The 12,696-nt window shown below is 41.2% G+C and overlaps 1 protein-coding gene across 1 annotated transcript; it reads left to right on the top strand.

Annotated features, from left to right (window-relative positions):
* The first annotated feature begins 1,281 nt into the window (after positions 1-1,281).
* LOC115642777 (olfactory receptor 6F1-like) lies at positions 1,282-2,208 on the top strand. The gene has a single exon (XM_030546486.1). It carries the CDS (start codon positions 1,282-1,284, stop codon positions 2,206-2,208), a length of 927 nt encoding a protein of 308 aa, XP_030402346.1.
* The last annotated feature ends 10,488 nt before the right edge of the window (positions 2,209-12,696 follow it).

Raw genomic sequence — 12,696 nt, 5'->3', positions numbered from 1 at the left:
GTAAGTTATATGGTTTCTTTTCTTTGGTATTTGCATGAATATAAGTGCTGGAGTGCTTTGATTTGTATTCTTTTTAAATAAGGCTGTTTATTCAATATTCTTTTAAGCAATTGACCCTGTATTCGTCATCTTAATACAGAGAGACCATTTGTAGTTTTTCTTTCTTTTTTATATAAAGCTTTCTTTTAAGACCTGTTGGAGTTTTTCTTTGCTTCAGGGAAATTGAGTCTGTACTCACCAGGGAATTGGTGGGAGGAAGAGATCGGGGAGATCTGTGTGTGTGTTGGATTTGCTAGCCTGATTTTGCATTCCCTCTGGGGGAATAGGAAAGTCCTTTTTGTTTCCAGGACCGGGAACGGAGAGGGGGAGTCACTCTGTTTGGATTCACAGAGCTTGTGTCTGTGTATCTCTCCAGGAGCACCTGGAGGGGGGGAAGGGAAAAAGGATTATTTCCCTTTGTTGTGAGACTCAAGGGATTTGGGTCTTGGGATCCCCAGGGAAGGTTTTTCAGGGGGACCAGAGTGCCCCAAAACACTCTAATTTTTTGGGTGGTGGCAGCAAGTACCAGGTCCAAGCTGGTAACTAAGCTTGGAGGTTTTCATGCTAACCCCCATATTTTGGACGCTAAGGTCCAAATCTGGGACTAAGGTTATGATAGGGGCACAGGGGGAAAACTGAAGGTAAGCCCAGAGACATGCCTGGACATAGTCCTGTGCAATAGGTGACTCAAGAGCACATGAGACTATGACTCATGCCCAGGATCTTAAAACCACAATAGGCCTTGCAGCTGTGGACATTGCCTACCCTACACCAAGCCCAGGTTCAACGAGGTGATAACAGGACTAACCCTTTGAAAAGGGCAGTGGTCCCACTTAGCATGCAGCACAAGTGGCCATCCCTTTGAGAAGGGCAATGGCTCTTGTTAAACAACTTAAGGGGCCCTCCCTTTGAGAAGGGCAGTGGCCCTGGTAAACAACTTAACAGCCAGGGAAGGGCGGCCACAGGAGAACAGAAAACAAAATGGAGTCTGGGGAAACAAAATGGAATAGGGGAATAGCTGTAACGGACAGTGTCTAGATCAAGAAATTGGATGTCAGAATTCCTGGGGTGTAAGATCAGCTTTGCTGCCGTTGACTCACTGTCCAACCTTAGCCAAGACCAATACATGTCAATGGGTGCATTCACTGAAAGGCAGTTATTACTTTAGATCGATAGCTGGCTAAGTCCCCTGTGTGTTTCACTGTCCTTGTTTCATTAGTTTCAACAGGTAAAACAGACTGAATGGAGAAACGTAATCAATCTGCTGTGATGGGATTCATCCTCTTGGGATTCCCGGGGAACCAGTATTTGCAGATCTCCCTCTTTGTACTCTTCCTCTTTACGTACATCCTGACAGTCCTGGGAAATGTGACCATCATAACCCTAGTGGCGAACCACCGCTGCCTCCACACACCAATGTACTGCTTCCTCTGCAATCTCTCCTTCCTGGAGATCTGGTACACCACAGCCTGTGTTCCTAAAGCCCTTGCAATCTTCCTGGGGAAAAGCAAAGCCATCTCCTTCATTGGCTGCTTCCTACAGATGTACTTCATATTCTCCTTGGGCTGCACAGAATATTTCCTCCTGTCCATCATGGCCTACGATCGCTATTTGGCCATATGTTACCCATTGCATTATAGCACCATTATGAACAGCACCTTGTCAGCTCAGCTGGCTCTTAGCTCTTGGGTGTGTGGTTTCCTGGTTATCTCTGTGCTGGCATCTTTAATATCCAGGTTGTCTTTCTGTGGCCCTAATGTCATCAATAATTTCTTTTGTGAGATAGATTCCTGGATTGTCCTCTCTTGCACGGACACATCCATCATTCAGATATTAGCTTTCATCATCTCAATCGTTGTCATCCTGGGCTCGTGTGTGATAACTCTCCTTTCATACATCTATATCACCTCCACTATACTGAGAATCCCGTCAGCCAGAGGCCGGCAAAGGGCATTTTCCACTTGCTCATCCCATCTTGTCGTTGTGCTTCTATGGTACAGATCCACCATTTTTCTCTTTGTCAAGCCATCTGCACGGAATTCATTGGAACTGACCAAGATAGTCAACATCCTGAACACTGTGGTCACGCCACTGCTAAACCCTTTCATCTATGCTCTGAGAAACAGAGAGGTGAAGGAAGCCATGCAAAATACACTCTTTGGGACATGACATTATTTCTAAAAGGTCAACATTGTAAAATCAACAGGAATTAAGGCATTAAGGGATCAAGACTTGATTACCTCAAAGTGTGTATCTCCACCTATGAACCACCAAGACAGCTGTGTTCCAATGCAAATCACTAAGCCCAGGACAAAGCACCTGAGATCTGGGGAGAAAGTACTCTCTGTTGATGGAATCTGGCTATGGATCAATTTTCTGTAGATGGTACAGGGTGAGGGGACTCTATCTTAGAAAGTTGTGACTCTGAAAATGGGTCTTTGTGGATAACCAACTGGGGAGTGTGATGTTATGGCAAAGAAAGATTTATATGATCCTTGTAGGGCATAGGTAGGGGAATACCAAGAAAGTGACAGGAGGAGATATTGCCTCTGTATACAGCATTGGTGGCCACTACTGGAGTACTAGTTGGGATTTTCAAATGAGCTGAAGGTAGTTAGGAGAATGACTTCCAATGAATTTCAATTAGAGTTCGCTTACTAGCTTCCTTAGAATATTTAGAAAGCCCTAGAAAAAATGCATATAATACACATTGGTGAATGAGTTGGCAAACAAATCTGGATTCGATTTAGGGTTATTTTGAGAAATCATATCAACATTTAGACAGTGTGAAAATGGAGGCCTCCTGCCCTTGAACTAAAGATGCAACATTGGACTCGACTATAATTTCCATTTTAAGTGATGTCCCAGGCTCACCTGGTGAGTGGACTGAAATACATGGACTCTTCAGTCCATGTATTTTATCTTGCTGTGAAATGAATATTTAGCTACAGGAAGATTCTGTAGAGCACAGATATAAGAAAAAAAAATCTCCTTAAGATTTCAAATATGGAAATGAATGCCCTTCATTGTTCAATGTAATTGTAATATGAAATGTCCTATGTATATGAATAATTGATGTCTGTTGTATATTTGCTTACAGCCCATTCAGAACACCAGAATGTAAATAAAGTTTGTATTGTACCTTTTTATCCTCCAATCTTTTGGAAAGTATTTTACTTATTTAAGATGGGATTTCTCAAAAGAGTGCAAGAAAATGAGGCATGCAACTGTCTGTGCAGTATCCTAGCAGTGAGGGTAATAAAACACTGTAACAGTTTGCAAGGGAAGTTGTGGATTCACCATAACTTGGAGTCTTTAAAGCAGATTATCTTTGTAAATGACATGCTTTAATCTAGCATCTGTGGGAAATTCTAAGGCCTGTATGTATTTGTGTGTGTGTGTGGTGGGGCGGGGAGTCAGCCTGGATGCTTGTGGTGATTCCTACCTACTTGCAGCCTGTGAAAATGTGAGCCTATGAATCCACCTGTTCATCCTCTTCCTTCATGATCTTGTGACTCAGTGTTCCCAAGCCTATGCTTGAGCGTCCACCTGGGTTTACAATCGCTAGACCCAGGTCTCACAGCCATGCTAACATGTCCATACTGTACTATGCAGAACTTCTGACTCAGGTTTGTGGCTTGAGCTGTGTCCATACAGCAAAATGATAGCACTTGGAGCCAAGTCACAGCAGGACTTGGGTTCAGACCCATGCCCCTAGTACAGTCCTAGGATCTGGGTCCTGAGTGCTTGCTGACTTAGGTCTGACTGATTTGTGTGTAGACAGAAGTGGGTCTTGGTCTCAAACCTGTTTCAGAGCCCAGGTTTACTGTGCTGTGTAGACATACCCAGATAGAAAAGATTTGCCTGTATTATACTCAACCTTCTAATAAAACTTGCATTCAGACAATGACTATAATTAAATGTCATGCTTCAGGGCTTCAGCTGGTCACATGCAAGTGTCAGGAAGAAGGTGGGCTTTTGTTCCCCTGCTGCTCTGTGTTCTGTTGGTGGCAGTGATGGTGGTTTTGTTTGTTTAAACCTTCCTCTGAAGCACCAGAGACTAGAAACAGTGGGAGACAGGACACTGGAAGGGATGGGTCGCTGATCTGAAGTGGTACAGAAACTTCTTTCTCAAGAGCTTGGTTGGTATGTTTTCCTCACATGAACAGGTCAAAATGATCCTCAGATTTCAGGTCAGGAAGGAATTTTCCTCTTGGGTTTTTTTTCGCCCTCCTCATCATGGGACATAGATTGCTTGGTACAATCATCTGGACAGATCTCAGCTGACCAGTTCCCTGTCCTTGCAGAGGCCTTGGGCACTGGTGTCACCTCGATCTCTCCTTGTCTCTGCCTGTGGCTCACAACAGCTTAGTCTCCTAAGGACTGAAAGTCTAACTCAAGTAATTGATCTCAATATATGTGTAACTGCATGAAATTCAATGGCCTGTGATATACACAAGGTCAGACTAGATAGTCTAATGGTCTTATCTGGCCTGACACTATGACTTTTAATTCATGGAGGTTGCTTAACCCTCTCAGACCCCATCGGTAAAACCCATTTCTCAGTCACCAGAACTGGCCAAATGTTTCCAGTGTTTCACATGATATTTCATCAAAATCAATATGTTTCATGAAAACTATGTGATTTCAAATAATTTAGCTTATTTTTACAGAAATAATTTGAAAGTAAATGAAATAAAATGTTAGTGTTGTTTCTTTTCAAACTAAATATTTTGTTACAGGATAATAAAAAACTTCCTAAAAATCATGCCAACTCTTTTGGAGACAAACATTTTTATTTTTCAGTCAGATCTGTTAAATCACACACATTTGGTATTTGGGCCTGTGCATACCATAAGGTTGGTCCTTAGTTAAATCCTACAACGTCATAGATGATGTAGTTGTGGAATCAAATGTTCAGAAAGTTTTAGTCTCAGAAATGTCAAAGCATTCCATGTTGATCAGAACAGAGCAAGTCAGAACCCAGAATTTCTGTTCCATTAGGATTTCCAAAATGTCATTTTTTTTTCTTTTATTCCCTACAGACCAAAATTCTGATAACTTTTTTTTTTATATAAAAAATCAAAACAACATTTGGACAGTCCAGTTCTCCAGTTGTCCTAGGAAGACAGATGATCCTTGTTGTAGATTCAGAACTCAGAAGACTTGAAAGAATGTTCTGCAAGGGGCTGGTGGAAAACAGCATGGTGTGCTGCCTTTCCAAAGCTAAGGGCTAGTCTACACCAATGCTTAAGTTGATCTAAGTTACACTAGTTCAGTTATGCAAGTTATATAACTGAAGTTGACGTAACTGAGGTCGACTTACAGCAGTGTCTACACCACACTATGTTGACGGGAGACGCTCTCCCATCAGCACAGCTTCTGCCTCTCGGGGAGGTGGTGTACAGAAGTTGACAGGAGATCACTCTTCCATTGACTTAGCATGTCTTCACCAGACCCACTAAATCAACATCGCTGCATCGATCGCAGCAGTGCTGATTTCGCCAGTAGTGTAGACATGGCCTAAGACTGGGTGGCCTGGTAGTCTGAAGTGGTACAGAAAAGTCTTTCTCCAGAGCTTGGTTGGAATGTCTTCTTCACATGAAATAAAATAAGGATTCTGAAGTCAACAGGCAAGGATCTATGGGTGTTAGTTCATAGTACACTAATGACATTGTGCTGTGGGATATCTCACAGTAGATGACTTCTGGGAACTTGGAAGCATGCTGAAGAAGAAGAATGTCCAAGCAATCTTCTCTGAGACCTTTCCTGTCCCATGAATGAAAGAAGAGTGAATGAAGAAGGGTGTGGAGGTGAATGGCTGGCTAGGTAAGTGGTGTAGGGTACAGGGTCTTGGTTTTGTGGAACATCAGTCCACCTTCTATGGTGAGGGGGCTATATAGTTTGGATGGAGTCACCTCAGTGGAAGTGGGACCAGTCTTCTTGGGGACAGGCTGGCTAGAGTTGTCAGGAGGGGATTAAACTAATAGCAAAAGTGGAGGTTAAAAAGAGGGAAGCTGTGAGCACTCAGAACAAAATGGAAATATTGAGAACAAACTTAATCAATGAACCAAGCGACATGAAGAGAAGAAATTATTGAACTGCCTGTACACAAATGCTAGGAGCCTGGGTAACAAACAAGGGGATTTGGAATTGTTCGTTTATTAGAATAAATTTGATCTGTGGTATTACTGAAACTTGGAGGGATGATTAATGCAACTGGAATGTTAAAATCAATTATTTTAAGCTATTTAGGAAAGAACAAATAGAGAATGACACTCTAGGTCATAAATGACATTGCTTGTTTCTGAGTTACTGATAACTTGGAAGAAAATAATCTTAAATGCTTATGGATCAATGTCCTAACAGATAAAGCACAAGATGGAGTGTTAGTTGGTCTCTGCCACAGACCACCAAATCACAACTGGGAACAAGATGACCACTTTTTTATGCACTTATCTATAATGTGCAGGAAAAAAAACAGTATGATCATGGGGCACACCAATTTGAGTGACATATGCTGGAGGTTATTTGCTGTCAGTCCTAAAACATCCTTGTAATTTCTAAACATCATAGACAACAATTTCCTAACTCAATAAATATTTCATTCTGCATGGGATAGTTCTACATTAGACCATATCCAGACAGATAAAGTGGAACTGATCACAGATCTAAAAATTAATAGTAGCATAGGTACTAGTGGTTGTCATTTGATTACATTTATAATGTAAAACCAGAATAAAGTCCGTATCAGTAATATATATTACTCCTGAGGGAATTCTGTGCCAGTGTGCACACAAAGAATTAATTTGTCCTGCTTAATTTTTGTCCTCAGAAACTTTCTGCCCCAGAAGTGCTGCAGTTCCACACTTCACCCAGCAGAGGCAACTGTGGTGCCAGAACAGCCAGCAGCACGAATGCAGCTGGTTGTTCTGGCACAACAGTGGCCTCTGGTGGTCAAAAGGTGGAACTGCAGCACTTCTGGGGCAGAATGTAATTTCTGTCTGGGGTGGGGTGGGGCGGGGCGGAGAGGATATGCTGTGTGTGTGCAGTAGTGCAGAATTCCCCCAGGAGTAGAAATTCATCACAGTGGAGCCAAGTTAGGACAGGGTGGGGCTACTGGGAAGGGGGAGTCACACACTGGGGTTCAGAATGGCTAGTGGGGGGACAGATTGGGGCATGGGCTGAGGAGCTAGTGGAGTGACAACATTGAGCCAGGGGCTGACTAGGAGTGTGGATGCAAGGCCACATGGGGATGGGGGAGGGCAACTTCAGGGAAACATGGGGATGTGGGCGTGGGGACAGGGGCAGATATGCCTCACTGAATGGGAGAGGCTTGGAGTAAGCAACAGTCTTCATGGGGTAGGTGTCCCAACTCCCCTCCCCCAAATCCTGACACTTGTCCCCCCAAAAAACCCTTCTTCCATACTTCTCCCACCCATACCCAACAACCCTCCACATTCACTCCAGGTTCATTCCCTCTCCCTCAGCTCCTCCATTACCCCTGAATCCCCCAAGCCTTTGCACTGCTTCTGACAGGTGCAGGAAATACCATTTGATATTGTAATTTAAATGAATTACTTAAAGTTCTGTATTAATATGACTACTAAGGAATCTATTTGTTAAAAAAAAATTACCTATCTATTTCATAGAACTGGAAGGGACCCTGAAAGGTCATCGAGTCCAGCCCCTTGCCTTCACTAGCAGGATCAAGAATCTTTATTTATGTGTCTGTTTTTTTACAGACATACTAGCTGATGGAAATTTTGATATAAATTGCCAAACTAATTGAAACTGGCACGATTATATTATGTTATTTTGACAAATAAAATATGCAGAATTTTGCAGAATTTTAAAATATTGTGTGCAGAATTTTAATTTTTTTTAGCACAGAATTCCCCTAGGTGTTTATATATAAAATTTGGTGCTTTAGTGGGACCAGGTTCACAAAGCTGAAAACAATTATGAGCCATGAGAACAGAGAGGAAGAGTTTAATCATGAAAATGTAAATGATGCTTGGGAATCATTCAAAAAACACTTTACTAGATTCCCCTAAAAGCCACGATCCCACAACTGAGAAAAAAATTGCTGGTTTAAAAATGACCTAGTTTAGCGGGGAAGTGAAGGCAGCTATACAAATTAAGAAATAATAAGGGAAGAAAGGGAAGTTAATAGTAATGAATATAAAGCAGAAGTTAGGAATTATAGAAAAATAATATGGTAAACAAAGGTACACAAGGAGAAATCTACAGCCAGCAGAGTTAAAGACAATAAGGCACTTTTACAATATATTAAGAACAAAAAGAATCCTGCCAATGGTACTGGTCCATTAATAGATGGAAATGGCAGAATTATCAATGATAAGAACATAAAAACAGCCATATGATTCAGACCAATGGTTCATCTAGCTGAGCATCCTCTCTGCCAACAGTGGCCAATGCCAAATGCCTCAGATGGAATGAACAGAACAGGTAATCATCAAGTGATCTGTCCCCTGTTGCCCATTCCCAACTTCTGGCAAAAATCCAGAAAAAGCATAAGTGTTCAATTAATAATTCTGTTCTGAATATGGGGAAAAAACAGATGATATAGTTTCATCGTATGACAATAATAACACTCTTTCCATTCCACTGGTATCTCTGGAGGATGTTAAACAGAATCTACTAAACTTAGATATTTTTTAAACCAGCAGGTCCAGAGAACCTGCATCTAAGAGTTATAAAATACCTGGCTGAGGAGTTCATTGGACAGTTAATGCTGATTTTCAATCAATCTTGGAATACTGGGGATGTTCCAGAAGACTGGAAGAAATCTAGTATGCCAATTTTTAAAAGAGGTAAATGAGATGACCCAGGTAATTACAGACCTGTCAACCTAACATTGAATCCTGGCAATCGGTTCTTGGTTGTAAGCAATTTAGCATTTTTATCAATGGCCTGGAAGAAAACATTAATTCATCACTGATGAAGTTTGCAGATGACACACAAATTGGAAGAAGGGTAAATAATGATGATGACAGTTCACTGATTCAAAGTGATTTGGGTAACTTGGCAAGCTAGGCACTAGCAAGCAATGCGTGTTTTAATCTGGATAAATGTAAATATATACTTCTAGAAACAAAGAATGTCGGCTGTACTTGCACAATAGGGGACTCTATCCTGGAAAGCTGTGGCTCTGCAAAAGATCTGGGGGTCCTGGTGACGCTGTGACCAAAAAATCTAATGTGATCCCGGATTGCGTAAATGGGAGGATCTTGAGGAGGAGTAGAGAAGTTGTTTTACCTCTCTGTCTGGCAATGGTGCAATCGCTGCCGGAATCCTGTGTCCAGTTCTGGGCCCCACAATTCAAGAAAGATGTTGACAAATTGGAAAGAATTCAGAGAAAAAAGAAGAGAAATTAGAAAATGTGTCTCAAGGAGTTCAAACTATTTAGCTTAACAAAGAGAGGGTGAAGTGGTGACTTAATATCAATCTCTATTCAGGGAACAAGTATTTAATAATGGGCTCCTCAGTCTAGCAGATAAAGGTGTAATACGATCCAATGGCTGGAAGTTGAAGCTTGACAAATTCAGATTGGAAATAAGGTGTAAAATTGTAAATTTTGAGCTTGGAAAAGAGGAGACTAAGGGGGGGATATGATAGAGGTATATAAAATCATGAGTGATGTGGAGAAAGTAGATAAGGAAAAGTTATTTACTTGTTCTCATAATATAAGAACTAGGGGCCACCAAATAAAATTAATAGGTAGCAGGTTTAAAACAAATAAAAGGAAGTTCTTCTTCACACAGTGCACAATCAATTTATGGAATTCCTTGCCTGAGGAGGTTGTGAAGGCTAGGACTATAACAGTGTTTAAAAGAGAACTGGCTAAATTCATGGAGGTTAAGTCCATTAATGGCTATTAGCCAGGATGGGTAAGGAATGTTGTCTGTAGCCTCCGTCTGTCAGAGGGTGGAGATGGATGGCAGGAGAGAGATCATTTGATCATTATCTGTTAGGGTCACTCCTTCTGGGGCACCTAGCATTGGCCACTGTCAGTAGACAGGACACTGGTCTAGATGGTCCTTTGGTCTGACCCAATATGGCCGTTCTTATGTAACATTGAAAGTAATTAACCATTGGAACAACTTTCCAAGGCTCATGCTGTATTCTCCATTACTTATCATTTTTAAATCAAGATTGGATTGTTTTTTCTAACATTTCTTCTCTAGAATATATTTTGGAGAAGTTCTCTGGCCTTTGTTATACAATAAGTCAGAGTAGATGATCACAATGTTCCCTTTGGTAATTGGAATCTATGAGTCTATGGAATCTGTGTTTTTTTTGTTAAATTTTCTGATGGTGTTAACATGTTTTTATGGAACTGTGCTGTCAAAACATTTTTGACCGTTCTACTTCCAACACTTCAGAATGAAACATTTCATTTCAGTATCCCTTCAAAATCAAAAGACTTTGCTATTAATGAACATGTTGACTTAAAATGGCATTGGAACAATCATTTTAATATCAATTTTTTTCAGTTTGTCTATTTAAAAATGAAATTTTTATTTGAAAATAAAATATTTTTGTTTTGATTTGATTTTGGAAACAGAAAAAAAGTTTTGGTGTTTTTTTAGTGTCCAACCTAAATATATATTTTTTATTTTCCAAGAGAAAATTGAGATATTTTGTCAAAATTGACATTTTCCCGTGGACAATTTTTGATTACAACTGTTCCAGATTTTCTGGTATTAAGATGGACCGTGGAAAAGAAGATTAGCTTACTTCTCCTAGTTCAATTACTTGTATTTCAAGAATGAGCTGCCCCTTATCATGCCACCTGGTTTTTCTTTGTCCTCTCTTTTATGGTTTATTATGTTTTGGCAGACTGTGAAGTCAATAGTGAAGGGAAATCGAACTAATGTGAAGGAATTTGTTCTACTTGGCTTCCCTGCTTCTCGGTATTTACTGATATCTCTCTTCTTGCTGTTCTTGTTCACCTACCTCTTGATGGCCATGGGAAACATCTGTAAACAATGCCTACATAATGGGCTAGTCCTGCTCCATTGAAGGAATAAATGTGGCTAGACTCCTGAGATCACTACATGGAGGGTATTTTGGTGCCTGAAGATGCACATAGACACATTGTCATCTAAGTCCCATTGAAATCAATGGGAGCTAGGCATCGAAATACCTTGAGGTTCTGGGCCTCAGTAGGATTTTCAAAAGTGTCAAAACATGATAGCCATGTAACATCCAATGGGAGTTAGGCACGTCATCTGTTCAGATGCTTTGGAAAGTCCCCCTAGGCTCTCGTCTGCACCTTTATGTGCCTAAACACCTGGCCTACAAGATCAAAGTGTGAGTAGGCACCTCATGGTCTGGCTGCTGTTTCTCCTGCAGAGGATGCCTGGTACGCGAGGAGGGAATGACAGATACTTTGTGCTTTATTTTACTTTCCTGTGTTTCAAGACAGCAAAATACTTTCTAACTTGATTGAGTGAGGGGAAACACCTTTTTCAAAAATGGTAATGTCTTAAAATGGAATGCAGTGTCTACTAGATTTTAGTTCAGGGCAAGTGAATGAAACATGGGCACCTGTAGATCCAGATATCCCAGGTCAAACTGGGTCAGATCCCCAGTGGATGTAAGTTAGAATTGCTCAGATGGAATCAAAAGAGGTTTGCTAATTCACACAAGGTGAGGATCTAGTCCATGCAGTTTGACCAGGGTTGTAATTCCCCTCTGCACCTCTGAAATTCAGGCACATGCTGTGTTCACATGGGACAGGATCCTGCTCCTATGCCAGTGCAAATCTAGAGTAACTCTCCTGAAGTCAGCGGAGTTATACCTGTGTAAGCCCAGTGTCAGTGAGTGGATGATCAGGGGAAGAGACACTGGTTTTTGGCCCACTGGAGTCTCTCATTCACCCCAGTGTAAATCTGGAGTAACTCCACTGCAGTTAGTTTGGCTGAGTCCCCTCTTACCCATTCCAGAGTGAATGGCCCCTGTCTGTGCCTCAGTTTCCCCATCTGTAAAATGGGGATAGTGACCCTGACCACCTTTGTAAAGTTCTTTGAGCTACTGATTTTAATCCCAGAATAAGAGCTAAGTGTTGGTTGGCTGCCTAAAGAATCTTTCCCACTGCGCTTTGTTATTCAGCCAACTCTTCTTGGGACTGGATCCACGAATAATGGATGGAGGTTTGAGAGGCAGCAAGAGCATGTAGAAATTGCTCAGAAATTAGTGCAGAGGAAATCTATGAAGGTAGCTGTGTGTGTTTACAAAACCCATGTGGGCATGTGGGAATTAGAGCCTGTTTCTCTGAGGATTGGCCCATGAATTATTTGGTTAATGGCCCCTCATGCAATTCCCTCTGTAGTTCTGAGAAAGTCTGTGAATTTCTCTGAAGATTATGTCCCAAGATGGCCTTCTGAGCTGATGAAATAAGCCATCCTTAGTCGAACACTCTTTCATTGCCTGAATGGAACACATAAGAAGATAGTAGTATATAAAAGATAGATAGATAAATAGATGTCAGTGCCATAGAAGAGAGAGAGAGAGAGAGAGAGAGAGAGAGAGAGAGAGAGAGAAAGACAACAGACAGTAGTATATAACATATACGTAGTTCATTTTCAGTTATAAGTATATACTAAGATATACTGATAATCTCTTAAG

The sequence above is a fragment of the Gopherus evgoodei genome, unplaced genomic scaffold (genome assembly GCF_007399415.2).
Source record: "Gopherus evgoodei ecotype Sinaloan lineage unplaced genomic scaffold, rGopEvg1_v1.p scaffold_45_arrow_ctg1, whole genome shotgun sequence".
Lineage (NCBI taxonomy): Eukaryota > Metazoa > Chordata > Testudines > Testudinidae > Gopherus > Gopherus evgoodei.
Note: the sequence above shows the minus strand (reverse complement) of the source record. Positions and strands in the feature narration are given on the sequence as shown.

Excerpts from the sequence above, each read along its gene's own strand:
- LOC115642777 (XM_030546486.1), top strand. The coding sequence starts at position 1,282 with ATGGAGAAACGTAATCAATCTGCTGTGATGGGATTCATCCTCTTGGGA.